Genomic DNA, 17295 nt, shown 5'->3' on the forward strand with positions numbered 1-17295 from the left:
ATTGTTGCTGGAGGTGGAAATGTTTTAAGGGAAAATTGGGACTGGCATATAGCTCTGTCGCTAAAAAATACCCAAAAAATAAAAATAATGTTTCGATTACAGGTGTCTTGGGGTCAACTGGCCGAGACTCTACGTATAAAGTTCTGCTCAGCGACCGGCGGTGATCTCTCCGAGGACAATTTACGATTCCTCGCCGAGAAGATATTCAGGTAATTAAATATTATTATTTTTTTCCTTTAAAACGATTCGTAGCTAACGTTCGCGTGGCTGATTTGTTTTGGAATTTTCTGGAAACGTGTGTGGATTTCTTGGCGATGTTTTCTTTTTTATTATTTTAGCAGGGAGTTTGGTGGATTAGACATCTTTTGTCCATTCCACGAGTTAATAGCTCGAGAATAAATAAATATATAAATAAATGTTGGACAACATCACATACATTACTCTGATCCCAATGTAAGTAGCTAAAGCTCTTGTGTTATGGAAGATCAGAAGTAACGACGGTACAAACACCCAGACCCAGGACAACATAGAAAACTAATGAACTTTCTCTAATACTCATCGACTCGGTCGGGAATCGAACCCGGGACCTGGCGTGTGGCGTCCCCATGAAAACCGGTGTACACACTACTCGACCACGGAGGTCGTCAAGATACTTGCACGTTATTGGTGCACGGCCGGAGATAAGCGAGACCTTGAAATTATTTGACCAATGACAGCACATCGATTGTCTTTGGGAGTTCGTTTCGTGGAATGGACTTATGTTATAGATGTGATCTCTTAAAGATATAATTTTTTTTGATAATAAGTGGATTGCAAGCTAAAAATTTGCCAGCTTTGGCATTTAAGGTGTGTGTATATGTTTATCTGAGTCATACATTGCCATAACAGCAATAATTTTAAGATGATGTTAACCTCTTTGCTTAATTAGTGTCAATGTTTTGTTTCTTTTTTAATTAGGAGTGTATTATTATTGTTTTTATTTTAAAGACTTATTAATGTACGAGTGTTACGTTACGTTTGTTTTGTTTACTTTTATTCAATTAATTTGTAAATACGTCGAAGGTGTTTCGAAAATCTATAAGGACAGACTGTTCGTGTGATTTTACGGATTTGGTTTCCTCACGATATTTTCAAACGAACTATATCGTTTGTGTGGAATTGGCTTAATGATCATGTATAATGAGTTCTCTCCTTCCCTTAATCGAAAAATGTCCCAAGTAAACTGACCCCTAAATGATCCCCGCCCCCCCCCAATTGTTATTTCCAAAATAAATACTACATATCTCAGGACCAGCCTGCCGCTGAACAGTATGGAGCTGAACAGCATGACCGTCAGCTGGACGCAGTTCTGCAAGGACGCTCTTCCGGAGCGGAACTTCACATTCTGGGAGTGGTTCTACATGGTCGTGAAGGTCACGAGGGACTATCTGCGGACGCTTTGGTGTGACAGGTGAGTTTTGAGTTATTGAGTATACTTATTAGGTTACACAGGGTTGTAGTTTACACGGATAGCTTTCTATTCCAACCACAAGAGGACAAAAGCCACATAAACATTTGACCTTGAATTGACGCAATGTCATTGGTCGAGAGCTTGTTTAATCTATGATATTCACTATGGATTTGCGAAATAATGACGTTTATAATCTTTATTTCCACTTCGATTGGAAGAGGCTTTATAGTCTTACTATAGTAACTTGTTTGAAAGCTACTTAGTCACAAGGGGCCTTAACTTCATGTCGGCCAGTAAAAAGTTACCAAGTAATTCTGTCTCAATTATAAAATTCAAAAGAGTCGTTAAAGAGCGTTTGTGTGCTAAAGGATATTACAACACTAATGACTTTTTAGTTGACTGCACTCCTTGGGAATGAAATGATCGCCTCCAGGCTGTTTCAAATAACTAAAATATAATTATTATTGTACATGCAAAATGGAAAAAAAAATATCCCGCCGAGTTTCTTTCGCCGGTTCTTCTCAGGTCCGAGGTGCTAAATTCCGAACCGGTGGTAGATTTTTGACTATCAATAAGCAAGTGTAAACACTTCTATATTGAATAAAGATTTTTGACTTTTACTTTGACTTTGTCTAGTAGTTCTAACGTAAGATATGTATTTTTATATCAAATATTTTCTCCTATCACCAGACTGATAATGGGCTTCATCCAGAAGAAGCAAGCCGAGGAGATGCTGGCCAAGTGTCCTCCGGGAACTTTCCTGCTGAGGTTCTCCGACTCCGAGCTCGGTGGTATAACCATCGCTTGGGTTGGGGGTGAGTATTTAAAATAATATTGAAACATAGTTACACAAAAAATTAGGTGGGGTGGGGGCAGTCTGAGTAAATAACCGGAGGTGTCAAGGGGCATCCGGTTTGAAGGAAGTCTCTTTCGCGTTATATTATGTATTAAATAAAATAACATACAAAATGAAATTAAAAATCAACGTTTGAGTATAATTTAATAACAATTGACATCATTACATTACATTAGCAGCCTGTAAATTTCCCACTGCTGGGCTAAGGCCTCCTCACCCTTTGAGGAGGTTTGGAGCATAGCATGCTGCTCCAATGCGGGTTGATGGAATACACGTGTGGCAGAAATTCGCTGAAATTAGACAACAACAACTTTTATTTTTTTAACAATTTAATAACAATTACAAAATTGTTATTAAAAATTAAAACAATAACAAGAAATAATTTTACGTAAAACCGTATAGAATAGAAAGAGATAGAGATAAAAAAGAGAGAGAAAGATCGCTTGGTCGTATAACGCTTTCCTTACGTGACGACTTCTGCCAGTACACTACTGTACGCCGCGTTAGAGAACTTCGTTTCAAAAATATTAATAAATAAGACAAATTACTCAATACAGGATTATATAGATGATAAAAAAGCGTGGAGTTAATGCTCGTTGACTTCCAGGCGGGAGACATAACATACATATATAATTGTATTTAACTAACATGACTGTATTTTTAGAAGTCGAAAAAGAGCAACTGCTAAGTTTCTCGCCGGTTCTTCTCGGTAGAAAACTCAAATCAAGTGTTAGACATATAAATTAGCCTGTCCCGCCTTGGAGTTCAAGCTCCAAAATTTCGTCAAATTTGGTTCAGTGACCATGAAAGATCAACAGACAGACAGAGTTATTTTCGTGTGTTAGTATAGATTGACATCCTTCCGTCAGCTATTGAAGGTTCTTCTCGGTAGAATCTACATTCCGAACCGGTGGTTTGTTAAATGACGATTCAAAAGTGCTCGTAAAAGCCTACTTGAATGATGTATATTATAATCTTTCTCAGAGGCGAATGAAGTCTTCAGTCTCCAGCCGTTCACGTCTCGCGACTTGATGCTGCGCTCCCTCGCGGATAGGATCCTGGACCTGGCTCAGCTGCAGTTCCTGTACCCGAACGTTGCGAAGGACGATGTGTTCTCGAAGTACTACACCAAACCTGGTAAGTTCGAGCAACGTAACTAGTCGTCGTCGGCGCTGCTCTCCTTTTAGGGGTTAAGTTAATGTTCCTTCCTTGAAGTCCAATTTTGCTTCATACCAAATCTCATCAGAATCGCACTGCACACGTGTGTGTGTGTGTGTGTGTGTGTGTAGAGAGAATGGCTGCCGTTACCGACATCTAGGTTTTTAAACGCCGGACAGACCAGCCAGTTTGGCCGGACGTTTGGGTAAAAAGGCTGGACATCCTACATTGGGTGTCAGTATCAATAGGCACGATAAAAAAAAATCTATGTAAAATCAAGGTTTTCTGATGATTACCATAAATCTCGTTAAATTCTAATGGAATATAAATAAAATCAAATGTATCTCGTTTGCGAAATTTCACACGGAACGCCGGACGACGTTCATTTTGACCGGACACGCAATCAAAAAGCCTTTCTATGTCCGGCTTTACCCTACCGACATCAAACTCGAACTCGAAACTCAAATACCTTTATTCAATATAGAAGCATAACACTTTCTTATTGATGGTCAAATTAAACACTACCACCGGTTTGGAAAAGGGACACCCTGACCTGAGAAGAACCGGCGAAAGAAACTCAGCGGGTCTTTTTTTTTAAGGAGAACTTCATACCGAGATTACCGAGATTTTTTTTTATATCAAGCTAAAATGTGTTAAACTTTAAAGACCGAAATGTTCGTATATTTAACTTGGTGGTAGGGCTCTGTGCAAGCCCATCTAATGGACCACTCATAATATATTCCACCGCCAAACAGCCATACTTATTGTTGTGTTCCGGTGTGAATGATAGTGAGCCAGTGTAGCTACAGGCACAAGAGACGTGACATATCAGTTCTAAATGGCGCATTGGAGATGTAGGGGATGATTAATATATCAAACAGTACCAATGACTATGAGAGGGGGTACTTACCATCAGCTACCCCCTTTGTCAGTCTGCCTACCTATTTGTAACTATTTGAAATATTGTTATATAATTCTTTATGGGATCTTATATCGTCCGAAAGACCATTGGATGTTTTGTGACTATGTTATCTTTTCATGTCAATAAATTAATTTATTTCTGTTATCTGCGGTCGCAGAGAACGAGATGCTGAAGAATGGCTACGTGAAACCAGTTCTGGTGACCACGTTGCCGCCGTACATGTCCGCGTCGCCGGCGTACGCGCACTCGCCGGACTCGCACAGGAACACGCCCAGTGTGCACAGCAGGTGAGATTGTACCCGACGGTCACACTTCGCTTAGAACTTTTCATACGTCTGATATGGTTTGTCTTTGTAATTTCAGTAATGAATATTAAAATATACACTAAAGTCGACTCGGCAACATTTATTGTAATTCATTTATTTGAGGTCAAAGCTTTTATTGGTAGTGAAAATTTGCAATTGTTCGGAAAGGAATATACTTTGATATGGCAAAAATGAGATAAGGGATCTTTTTTGTGGCATTTTTGTTATTTAGTCAGGACATATGGTATGGTCAACAGGCGATCGTTTTATACCGAGATGTGCTATCAGAAATTAACTCATTAATTCTATCATTTGCAAAAAAACTAGCAAATACACTTTTGTTTTACCCCTATTGAGAAAAACCCCCTAAAGGGGTACTTCTTTAACTACTACCTAAATGTAGTAAGTTGTACATAATCAATGATAGACAATTCTTGCTTCACTACTTTAATTTTGGTTGAAACCCTTGTGGGGGTGAGTTCATTGTGTATTTAAATTTACTTGTAATCAATTTTGAAATATTAAGTACGTGTTATATTTGATTTCGTTGTATATATTTTAACACACAAGTACAATAAGGGTCTATATGCAATTTTTACATTAAAGAACAAATATTAAACGAAAAATTCTTGTTTTTCTTATGCTAGCTTAAATTCTCGGCTTTTCTCGTCTATAATATGCATGTATTATACATATAAACCTTCCTCTTGAATTGCTCTGTTTTTTTATGAAAACCGCGTTAAAATGCGTTGCGTAGCTTAAAAGATCCAAGCGTACAGAGCGGGAAGCGACTTTGTTTTATACTAAATATGTAGAGATTGAATCAAATGACATCACTTGTATTAACCACATTAGAAAAACGTGCCCCCATGAACTCTAAAACTTAAAACAGACAGACAGACTAACTGAGAGAACCCCCCATACAAGTAAATTAAAAATTACAACATACCCCCATTGTTAGTTTTTCTAGGAGTATGTTTCCTTACGCCCAAAATAATAAGTGTTGCTAGACGATATAAATGAAATGTTTTTTTTTTAAATTGAAATTCAAAGACAACCATATATCGATTTACTTATAAATAATGTTTAGGGAGTGATTTTTTTAAAATGATGCTGTCTTCTTCTTTCGTATGTCAATACAGTAATGTCAGAAAGAGAGAACAAGACAACAACAATACCGATATAGTTTTTTCTTAAATTCAAAGGCATTTTATCTCTAGACTCGTTTGTGATATCGGACTAATGTAATATTTCGTTCGTGGTGTCAATTATACAAACAAATTGTCAATGTTATTTATTATTTTTTTTCCTATTTTACTAACACAACTTGGGACTCGGGGTCGCTATAGTATCGGCAACGTGTCAAAATTGCTTATAAACTTATATTATATTATAGCTGAACTTTCAAACCCCCTTTTACCCCCTTAGGGGTCGAGTTTCGTTAAATCCTTAGCGGATGTCTATACCCTATAAGGAACCTACCAGCCAAATTTCAATCACTGAGTGGTATTTCGCTTTTATATGTAAAGATTAGTAGAATTTTCCACCCGGTATCATTTAATTTTTTAAACGTATGAGATTTGTTAGTGGTTATTTAATTTAAACGTTTAAAATTAAAAATTAAAGAAGGCAATGATTTATTCGCTTCTCAAATAAATATGTTCACATAATTCAAAAGTGATCGCGAGAGTCTACTTAAATGAATTATATTTAATTTTTTGATATATAGTACTTCCTAGTGAGTTTAAAAATTCTCTAGCGGGAAGCTTCGCTTTCATAAAAAGCCGGTTGACGAAAGTGACGAAGTCACCAAAGTTTTATGAAAAAAAAAACAAAACTAATTATAACATTATATATATGCTATGTATATGATTTTTGTTTCATTTATATTGTTTTAAACTTGTATTAACATATTAGCGACTTAATATTTGAATCATATACGGTTTTATTATTTAAGCTCTTTAGTATATGTTACACTAGCGATCCGCTACGGCTTCGCACGTGTACGATATGTTAATGAAAAAACATACCATATGTTATGAATATATTTTTATACCCTGTACCATAATAGTGACTTTTCGAGTTGGGTCTTTAGTTCCTAAGATAACTACACATACAAACTAATTTGACATCTTTATAATAATAGTATAGAGTATATAAAAATATTACGTAAACACAAGGCAGCCATTTTGTCGACGCCATCTATACGCGGCAAAAAAAAACACCGATCATCTTTTTTTTTTACAATTCATTTTCTGCAAATAATCTGTCTAGAGATAAAGTGTCATTGTGTTTAAAATTTTGTATTTGTTTTTTCTTTTTTTTTCTTTAAACCAGTTTTTTGTTTGCTTAATTTTTTTTTTATTTCTTCCTAGGTACATGATTGAGTTTTGAAACTAAACGTCCGGATTTATTTTGACAACTTTTTTTTTTAAATAAGATTAATTTCCCGTAGTTTGTAGTCACATCCATTTTTTTTTTTAATTTGATTTTTTTTTTTTTCGTACCAATGCGTGCTTCCATAATCCATTGAAATCAAGACAATCTCAATAGTTTTATTTTATTTTAGTCTAGTATTAATTGCAATATTAGTTAAGTGATAGGTTTAAAAAAAGATTTCTTTTAAATAAATATAAGTTTTAGGTATTATACATACTTTTTTATGATCTTCATTTTTATGTTTGATTTTTTTTTTATATATAGATTATTTTAGTGTTTTACACCGTTAAGATTCAAATATAAGCGGTATTAGATTTAATTGTGACGTAATATAATTAATTGTATTAAAAAAAACTTTTGTTACATAATATCGCTTAAGAAACAGGCATTAGGGATACAGACTGCATATAAATAAGGTATCAGTGTTGCCACATCTGATAAAGATTTAAAAAAATTATGTTTGGTTACCAAGCGGGTCTGGACTAAGTCACATAACGATTGTCAATTGTATTGACGGAGGTATTCTTCGCGTTATCAAAAGTATACGTCTTCAATTGAATGATCTAAAAAGTGAAATTCGACAAACGAGTTAACTTCGTCTAGTGCCCCTTGTAAACTTTGATTATATCTAAAATATATATTAGAGCGAATTACGAATAGTTCCTTAAGTGACCGCTAGGGGCGCCTGTTAAATTTTCATTTAAATATTTCTCACCTAATGGCTACCGATATTCTTATTGACATTTAGTAGGTGTGTGTTAAACGTGTTGTGTCTAATGACATTTTATCTCTAGACGCCGTACTCGAGAGCTAAAGTCACTTATATATAGGGAATATATATCCATCTCTTTCTAACATTTGTACTCTTAAATCTGAAAGATATTCTCTGTCTCTCTCATGTAAGAAATATTTTCTATGAATAATATTTTAAATATAGTTTAAACGTAACGCGTCTAGAGATATTTGTCTTTGATTGGTTTAATGGGATCTGATGAGAAGGCGTCAATATAGTTTCTGACAAAACAATTAAATCAAAATATACTTTATTCAAGTAGGCTTTTAAATCGTCATTTAACAAACCATATTAAGTGAAGCTACCACCGGTTCGGAATGCAGATTTTACCGAGTTGAACCGGCGAGGAACTCAGTCTTTTTCAACATTTAAAAATACAAAGTCATGCTAGTTGAATACTATGTTAATGTTTTTGAGGCGGTGATTTAATATCCACTAATGTGAATCATGTATTGTACAGTGTTTTTGTCTTTTAAAAGAAATATAAGTGTGTATATGCCTTTATGTCAGATCCCAAAAACTTACTCATAAATAATTATATCAATAAGTTACATAGAATAAGGTATGATATGTACTGAGGGATTAAAAGATACGTGATTACGATATCGTGACGTCATACCGGTACATATAAACGGTTAGATACGGTAAGCAAAACAAATATTTTTTAAATATTTTTTTTTACTTAAATAAATAATTTGTATAAGCTCATAAGCATCGTATATGAATCAATATCTTGATTTATTAAATACGTCACGAACTCCTTAGTTAAGTTTTCGCATTGGTTCTGTTAAAGCGCGCGAAAATTATTCGCCATTTTGTTTTGTCTTGCTATGTTTGGCTATTGGACTTTCCTCTCGTAAATATGGACTTAACCCTTCCCCTGTCTAGCCTATGGTGAATTTTCAATGGGAAAGTCCACTAGTCAATCCCTAATTACAATGAACGATAAAAATCGATTTTATTTTTAAAAAATCGATGTTCAATCGAATCGATTATAATAAGACTAATTGTACGATTTTTCCCCGTTAGTTGCGGAACAACTATTCTTCAACTCTAAAGGAAGATGGAGCGTGGATTATTATTATTAAATTAATCGGTCGAATGTTAGATCATTGATGTGTGACATTTGATCTCTGTACTTAGATATTTGTATACGTGTTTTCTATGATGCTTTAACTTCTATAATGGCATATACAGTTCCATTGGAAATGATTACCTGTTGCTCAATACTTTCAAACGATTTAAATATCTATCGATTACGGAAATAATTACTCGAGTGGACGCTGTTCTAAAGTATTGCTTGAAATAAGATGCCGCGAAAACGACTGGGTTAAATTTTAACTCAAATTAGAACTTGAAATGTATATCTCGAAGCTTCCAAAAGAAATACATTTCAAATTTGGAATTTTACAAAACAAACACAGTAACGCCATCTATGAGTTTCTGGAGTAAAGTGACTTCTCCAATTTTAAAGGCTAAATTAGTGCGTAATGCGTCATACAGAGTTAAGTGTTGCATATCAAGGATGTTTATGAGGCTTTCTGTTACTTCGTGATTTGTAATGTCTGTTGATGTTTAAAAAAAAATTGTTTATGGTTACAATATCGATGTGTGTAGGTCGTCGTTTATTTAAAAAAAAAAACTTGCCTAATAAATGTACTTATCACGTCACTATTGACGCTTTAGACGGTTTACGAAAATTATAATCCGCGCGCTTATAATGGGTCGGAACTTTGTCAAAGTGAATTGCACTTTTAAAATGTAAGTTCGCCAGTTAACGAGTAAACTGTGACAAAGCCAGAATTTCAAATTATTTATATACCTAGATAGAATGTTGGACTACGAAAAAAAATGCGTCTCGGGACCCTCGACGTAAGTGGTAACCTAAACTGTGGGTTAGAGTGAGAGAGAGCTAATCTACCGCTGCCGTATGCGTAAGAGAAAGGGAAGCCAGACAGAATGACACCGTAACGCGTTACGTAACGAAGCGGTTTACCCTCCCATAAGAAGTTTTCACTACTACTACTAAACGAGCCAACTTTGTTATCTTGGTGTGTGACAGTTACGCTTGAAACTCGCCAACATCCATACAATACCAGTGTGCGTGTACTGTACAACAGTTGGCCACTATTTTCTTCGACGCGATCTCAGCTTTGACAGTCTATCCAGACTAAAATGTAATAATAAGCTTATATTTTAAATAATTTTGCAAACAATTCCGTAATGCGAAATAAATCCCGAAAAGAGTTCCGCGAGCATCGACGCGAGTTTGCCTGCTGCTATAATACCGCTGGCCGGCGGACCGCGCGTGTCACAGTTTCATAACACACACAGACATATCCCATTCTAAACGCGCGTGGATTATAAATTTCTTAATATTAAAAATAAATCATCCCTATTTACAATGGAAGTTAATTATAATAAGTGTGAGAACGTACTTTTGAAATAACTATTCCTAAATTCGAAATGTTTTTAACTAATTAAATAATTAGGTAGGAATTTTAAAATATAAACAATTTGAAATCGAAAAACAGTATTAGATGTATAAAAAAAAAAGTCAATTAAAATAGTTTTTTTTTTTCTTTTATTTCGATAAAATATCAGTATTATTCGTAATTTTGGTTGTATTTTGTTTCGTTGTCAATTTTTAGCGGGAAATTGTTTAGACAGATTTTAAATTAAGATTTATTTTTCATCTGTGGACTTCTGTCGTCTTGCTGATCTTATAAACATTAAATTCATTAATTGTAGTTAAGTTAGTTTCAAACGCGCATACGGACAAGTTGAGAAAACCAAAAGTATATAAAAAAGGCAAAAGGTCTCTAAAGATATATTACTAACATAGTCAAAAAATACGAATCTATGGCAATTTACATATTTCAACTGCATATCAATGTTACTATATAAAAAAAAACTATATCAGGGTTGTCAGCGAATTTAAAAAGTTCATTTAAAAATATACAAAAAATATATCTTACAGTAAAAGTTAAAATTTTTGAAGAAATAGCGCGAGAACTCATTGAACTCTTGACAATTTTTTATTCTCATTTCTTATCTCTCTCCCTCGCTATATATTTATCTTCCGTCTCTGTCGCAAGACCGAATCGTGAAGCGTGACCTTGAAATATTTTAAGCGGGAAATAGTTTCGTTTTTTTTTTAATATATTAGTGTTGTCGTAAACTTTAATGTTTAATAAATATTGCAATAACAAATAATCAACAATATTTACATAGAGTAACGTATTTCTTCGTAAAAAATTATGAATATGTTCTCATGTGTAATCCGGCTATTCTGTAAAAATGAACTACAAAGTCATCTCAGATCACGATCGTGATATGCAAAATTGACTTTATTTATTATATTACGCTTCCAAATCGATTTTCAATACTTCGCGAGTGAGATCCGAAGTGAGTTACATACATACATAATAATAGCGATTGTAAATCAACTTCTTGTATATATAAACTGTGTCAGAGCTATCTCAATTAACCCGTCCCTATTGCATTCATAAGGTATAATATTATATTATATTATTGTAATAAAAATTAATTACTTCTATATATTGTTCTAAGTGAAAAAAATAATTACACTTTATGGAAGCGTTCACAAATTACGTTACTTAAGAGTTCCCATGGGGGGGGGGGCGTGCTTATGAGATTAGTATACCGTGAACCTATATGGAAAAATGTTTAAAATAAGTTCAACGTAGTTTTTAGTTGAACGAACGTTACAGACAAAACACCCCCCCTCCCAGATGCTCTCTATTATATAATGTATACTCACACATGCGCAATACGCAGTGTCTTATGCAGTAATCAATTAAATTAAATTTATTTAACGATCGGATGAAGTAGATGTTTTTTATGTTACGTGTAATGACTACAGCGATTTAGCTTATAATGATTTGAAATGCTTTATTTAGTCTTGTTTCGTTTTAAATAATTATAATAATGAAATACATTAAACTTCAAAACGTTTGCATATCGAATTTCAATGACCAATTTAATAAAATAGTAATTATTAATATTAATTCTTATAAATTATATTATTTACTTATATGTATGTCATGGAAAATAGCTTAACGACCCAAATCGTGTATGACATTGACAACGATTTGACGTTTATTGACATGTTGACATGACGTTGACAGATATGGTTTTTTTTTAGTATACCTAAGTGAAGCAACGGCACTATTTTCTCTGCCATTGATGACTAAAAATAATATATGAGTTATTAAAAAAAAGAAAACAGTTATTTTCTTGCTAAGCTATTTTCGATATATAATATTATTGCGTTGATATAATTCCATTTATGCATTTTTAAAAACGAATGGTCTCCAATTTTAATTAGAATTATAAAATTAAATGGCACAAAAATTATTGTTATTAGTCTTAACTATATTATTAGTATTAAATTATCAGTGTTCGGTCATTTCGAGTGGATATACTGTCTGTATGATAACAACTATTATCGACAAATAAGTATTTTTTTAAATCTGTGATTAGTAAAAAACTTATTCTCATGCCTAACAGTTGGGACTTGCTAATAAAACTTACCTTAACATTAGGAAACTTTGATCAAAGTCAGATTAACTATGACATGACTCTAAATTGAAACCTTAATGGATAATAAGAGTTTTTGACTTTTAAATAATATACATAACGTTTTATCTTTAAAATGTTTAGATTTTAACAGTGTTTTTTGACGCAATACGATCAACGGTAGATTTAACTTTGATTGTGGTTTAAGAAACTGCCGATTAGTGACGGAGATTACTTATTTTAATTTGACTGTAATCTTGTTCAAATTTTTTAAACATGTATGTTATGTTTCCAAAGGCTAAAATTGTTTTCATGGTTAAAAAAAAATTAAAATTCGTATTGTATTTTGTGATATTCGAATTTAGTTATCTTGTCGAAATTCGTGTAAAATTGTTGAGAATAACAAATTTAAGTGGTTTTAAATTGTATTATAAATATATATTCGTTAAATTGTAAAAATGTCTGGTGTTATTTCAAGTCGGTACTTGTGTTTGAGTTAAGTTGACATTAAATGAAGTCGGAGTTGGTTCGCATTTGGTTGTATCGACTGTGTTTACTGGAGGGGAGAGACAAATGTGTTGTTACTTGTTAAGAGCTTAACTTCAATATTATTATTTATACTTTTAACTGATATAATCAATAAAATTTATTATTATTACGCAAAACGAATTAAAACTTTTTAAATGTTCTAAAGTCTCGAAAATGATTAGTCGCTCTATGTAAATGTCAAGGTCGGCCTTGTGTTGTTGACTATATGACGTAGTAAATGTAAGTTTACTGCAGTGTAGAACGTATGACATCAATAAAAAACATTAAACAAATATATATTGTTAGTCCTATTAGAAATACGTTATTGTGTAAACGTGGCAAAAACGTGTCGTTCCGATCAAATGTAAACCAGCTCTAATTGAACAATTGAAAAATTTAAATAAAGAACGTATAACGAAATTCGACTCTCGAATGAGTGAACACGGAAGCATAATAAGAATTTCTTATCCGTTGTCGAACAACAATCTGTATTGGATGTGACTATTAAACTTTTTTCCTAGTTTAAGATAGAGTAAGTTTTAAAAAAAAAATTATAAAAAAAAAGAAAATAAAAAAATGCTCAAAAAACGAAATCGGCTGTATGGACAAATGTCAAAATTTAATTATTTTTTTTTCTCGTTAAATAATTGTTCTTACTAAATGTGCTAAAAATCATATATAATAGTTATAATCTGCGTGTGTGTTTTTTTTATATATATTTCATCAAAAATATTGATGTTTAATTTAATACTTTTTTTTTTTACTAATTGTCAAACAGTTGACTTGGTTCAGCCAAATCGATTAGTCTTGATAGTATTTATTATTTGTATCATTTAATTATATAAGTTCGATATAGTTTAGACATTTTTAATTTTAGAAATATTTTGGAAATTATATGTTTTTTTTGACATTTCTTCATATCGGCCTAGATTTAAGATGTATTTGGGTTATACAAATATACATGACAATGTCGGATGTTTGATGTATGTTTTGATGTATTTATAATACAATTATATGTGAGATTACATATTTTTTTATTTATACGAAAAAAAAAAATGGATTTTTTTAACTCGTTTGGTAAAATCCTTCTTGGTTTAAACTTTAAATCGTAAGCGTTCGGAAACAAAAAAAAATCCATTTTTTTTTTCATACCCTCGCGAAAATGCAACACAGACGGTCGTCTTATTGAAATATTGTATCTGCATAGTTTTTATTTTCAACTTTAAATTTATTGTATTAATGTTTTGCCTTATATAGTCTGTGCTGACATTTATGCGACGGATTTAGGTTTTCTTTTTTTTTTTTAATTTAACGACCGTCTCTAGTATGACTAATGTGTTGCATTTTCTCTTCCTTTCCCGATATCGCTGGTGGCTTGGCTGACGACAACGAAATAAAAATTAAAAAAAAAAAACAAAATACAAACGAACACATTACAAAATACATTTGAAAAAAAAAACTCCTTTAAAATTAAATAAAAATTGATATAATTTTATTAATCGATTTAAAATTATCTTTGAATATAAAACAATGTTTCTTGTTGATATTTTTTATTGTAACAACAAAACGTAAACATTTAAATAAATTTAACGTTTTTATGAAAATAATCACAACATGAACAATCTTAAAAAATACACGAATAATTAAATGAATTACATTATCATAATATTCACTACAAAAAAAAAAAAAAAATTTGCAATACTGACACAAAAAATACGTATAAAAAAAAACAAAAAAAAAAAACAGCTACTTTAGTGCTGCAACTCCAGCGCAGACCGAGAGCAGCTTCATGGATAGCGATCTGTTTGAACAGATACGCGCCTTCGAGCCTGATGGATTTGAGGACTTCGACTTCTACGGAGGAAATGTGGCTATGAAGTGAGGTGAGAACTGTTTTTATATTTATTAAAGGGGGGAGGCATACGTACATATGTATAACACAAATTCTAGGAATAATAATGACTTTTCATCACTCCAGCTTGTCCTAATTCAGAGTGTGTCTCACTTAAATTTTAAATTAACCCAAAATAAAGTTTATTTACATTTTTTCCCCTTTTATCTTAATTGTATTTTAATATTCTTTGCTTAATAGTGCATAAAGTGGTCTATATCTGAAGGAGCACGCGACTTGTAGCCCTTATGTTGTTAAATTTTAAGAAATATTTATTTAGTGTGTATCTTTTGTTGGAGATAAATACCTAGAGCAGGGAGGCGAAACTTTACGTATCGACGTGCTATTTTCATAACAGGGCATAGACGTGCCATAAAGTAATTTTGTCTCTGTGATTATTGGGGTGATAATAATAATGAGTAATATCAACTCTTACATTATTTATCTACTACTAAAAGTAGCAAGATTTTGCATTAAAAAATTATACGTATAATTTAAAGTAAAATTATGTGACTTCTGTTTTTGTAGATAAGATTATTTTTTTATTATATAGGTAGGCGTACGAGCAAATGTGCCCATAGACAATGGCGCTGTCCATATTAACCATTCCTTACATCACCAATGCGCCACCAACCTGGAAACTAAAATGCTATGTCCCTTTGTGCCTGTAGTTACACTGGCTCACTCACCCTTCAAACCGGAACACAAAAATACTTTGACGGAAGAATATCTGATAGACCAGCACAGCAGATTGCACCAAGTACCAACACCAAGCGATCTAGACCACTAAACTATATTGTCACGAGCCTATTGCTGATAAAATTTAGAATTCTGACGCGATGTCCGAAGGCGAAATACAGTGGACGGGATTAATCCAAATAGTTACTCGGAACATTCTGTGAAATATTCGGTGTAAGATGCAGTGATCCAACATCTTTGAGCTGATTAAGCTGGTCGGAAAGTGCTTAAACTTAAAGACAAGGTTGGTGACGATGTAAGGAATGGTTAATATTTCTTACAGCGCCAATGTGATGTGACAAGTTATCAGTTTGTCCATCCGTCCGCCTATGCCACAACTTGCAGTAAATTGCCGCTAATACGAACTTGATAAGACTTCATCTGAGCCGACGTATACGTACGCCTGAATATTTTTTTTTATCAGCTAGATTCGTTTGAAACCTACGAGCGTTTAATTTTTTTAATCCAGACTTAATTTGGTTGTTGTTCAGACACGAACAAGGCCGAGGTTCGAAAGAATATTTATAGAATAATAATAATGATAATTTAAATCTTTTCATGTTTGTTTTTTTTGCACTATTTCAGATGCAGAACAGAATTACCAGTAGCTATAGATTAACAGCTTTGAGTCAATTATTTTAAGATCTAGTTGATGTCATTTATTATCTATATTTGTGCCATAGACAAGGAAAATGTAACTGTTTTTTTTTTTTAAGAAATTTCAACTTCATGTACTTATAAATTAATATATTTAAGAAGAATCTTAGGTTGTTTTTATATTTAAATAGAGTGTCGAATAATAAAAGAACGAATACAAGAACTGACAATATTATCTTGACGTCACAGCCACGCTTGACACTCGCCAAACGTCACTAGTCCACTGGTGTGCCTTTAAGGAATGGCTGCAATTTTTCGACGCGTTCTCATCTTTGACAGTCTATCTAGATATAAATAATCAAAGAAAAAAAAAATATTACAATATTAACGTATAAAAGAACTTCTTTTATCTTCATGTTTTGTACAAATGTTAAAGAAAGTTTTTTTTTTTTTAATATAACTCGTCATTGATACTATAACAAGAATTATCTATGAGCTTAAATTATATAAGAGAAAAGAGTATTTTGCACATTCAAATAATAAAATTACACAATATTTTTGCAAGCTGTGGTCTCTGACATTGAGGTGTTCGCAATCAGGGAGTTATTTACACGAATAAATTAATTCTTAGCGTTTAGACAGTTATTTTGAAGATAAAATATGATGACACTTGACAGCGATGATTTGCCGCCAAAACTTGACAGATACAAAATGTAATTTGACAGAGTCTAAATAATTATTAATTTTTAAGCAATAATTTTGTACCTTTAGCTATTAAATGTTTTACTTAGTTATAAAATTTTATAATACATACTTCAATATATATGTTATATTGTATAGAGTGTAGAGTGCGCTACTGGCCTTATAAAAAGTATGATTTCACGAAGGCTTATTTCGTTATTTTTTACTTTTAATTATGTTCGTGTAAGTTAAATGCAATATATGTACAGATATTAACCAAACTATGGAGATTATTACAATATATTATAACAGAAAAATATTACAAAATTATATATTATTATACGGTGCCATAGATAATATTAAAAATGTTAGAAATGAAAAATCATGTCTTTTTA

The 17295-nt window shown here is 32.5% G+C and overlaps 1 protein-coding gene across 5 annotated transcripts in view; it reads left to right on the forward strand.

Annotated features, from left to right (window-relative positions):
• The window catches only part of LOC125075269 (signal transducer and activator of transcription 5B), a 37076-nt gene extending 20345 nt beyond the window's left edge, over nucleotides 1-16731 (forward strand). For 2 of the 5 annotated variants that reach the window (XM_047686980.1, XM_047686979.1), the window contains exons 16-22: nucleotides 103-209; nucleotides 1289-1450; nucleotides 2141-2265; nucleotides 3291-3443; nucleotides 4544-4673; nucleotides 14740-14876; nucleotides 16208-16731. In XM_047686980.1, the coding sequence (XP_047542936.1) occupies nucleotides 103-209; nucleotides 1289-1450; nucleotides 2141-2265; nucleotides 3291-3443; nucleotides 4544-4673; nucleotides 14740-14875 (813 nt within the window). In that variant the 3' untranslated portion in view covers nucleotide 14876; nucleotides 16208-16731. Of the gene's footprint in view, nucleotides 1-102; nucleotides 210-1288; nucleotides 1451-2140; nucleotides 2266-3290; nucleotides 3444-4543; nucleotides 4674-7066; nucleotides 7195-8952; nucleotides 10427-14739; nucleotides 14877-16207 lie in introns of those variants that run through there. The other 3 variants (XM_047686981.1, XM_047686982.1, XM_047686983.1) reach the window with 3 other exon arrangements.
• The last annotated feature ends 564 nt before the right edge of the window (nucleotides 16732-17295 follow it).

The sequence above is a fragment of the Vanessa atalanta genome, chromosome 30 (genome assembly GCF_905147765.1).
Source record: "Vanessa atalanta chromosome 30, ilVanAtal1.2, whole genome shotgun sequence".
NCBI classification, from domain to species: domain Eukaryota; kingdom Metazoa; phylum Arthropoda; class Insecta; order Lepidoptera; family Nymphalidae; genus Vanessa; species Vanessa atalanta.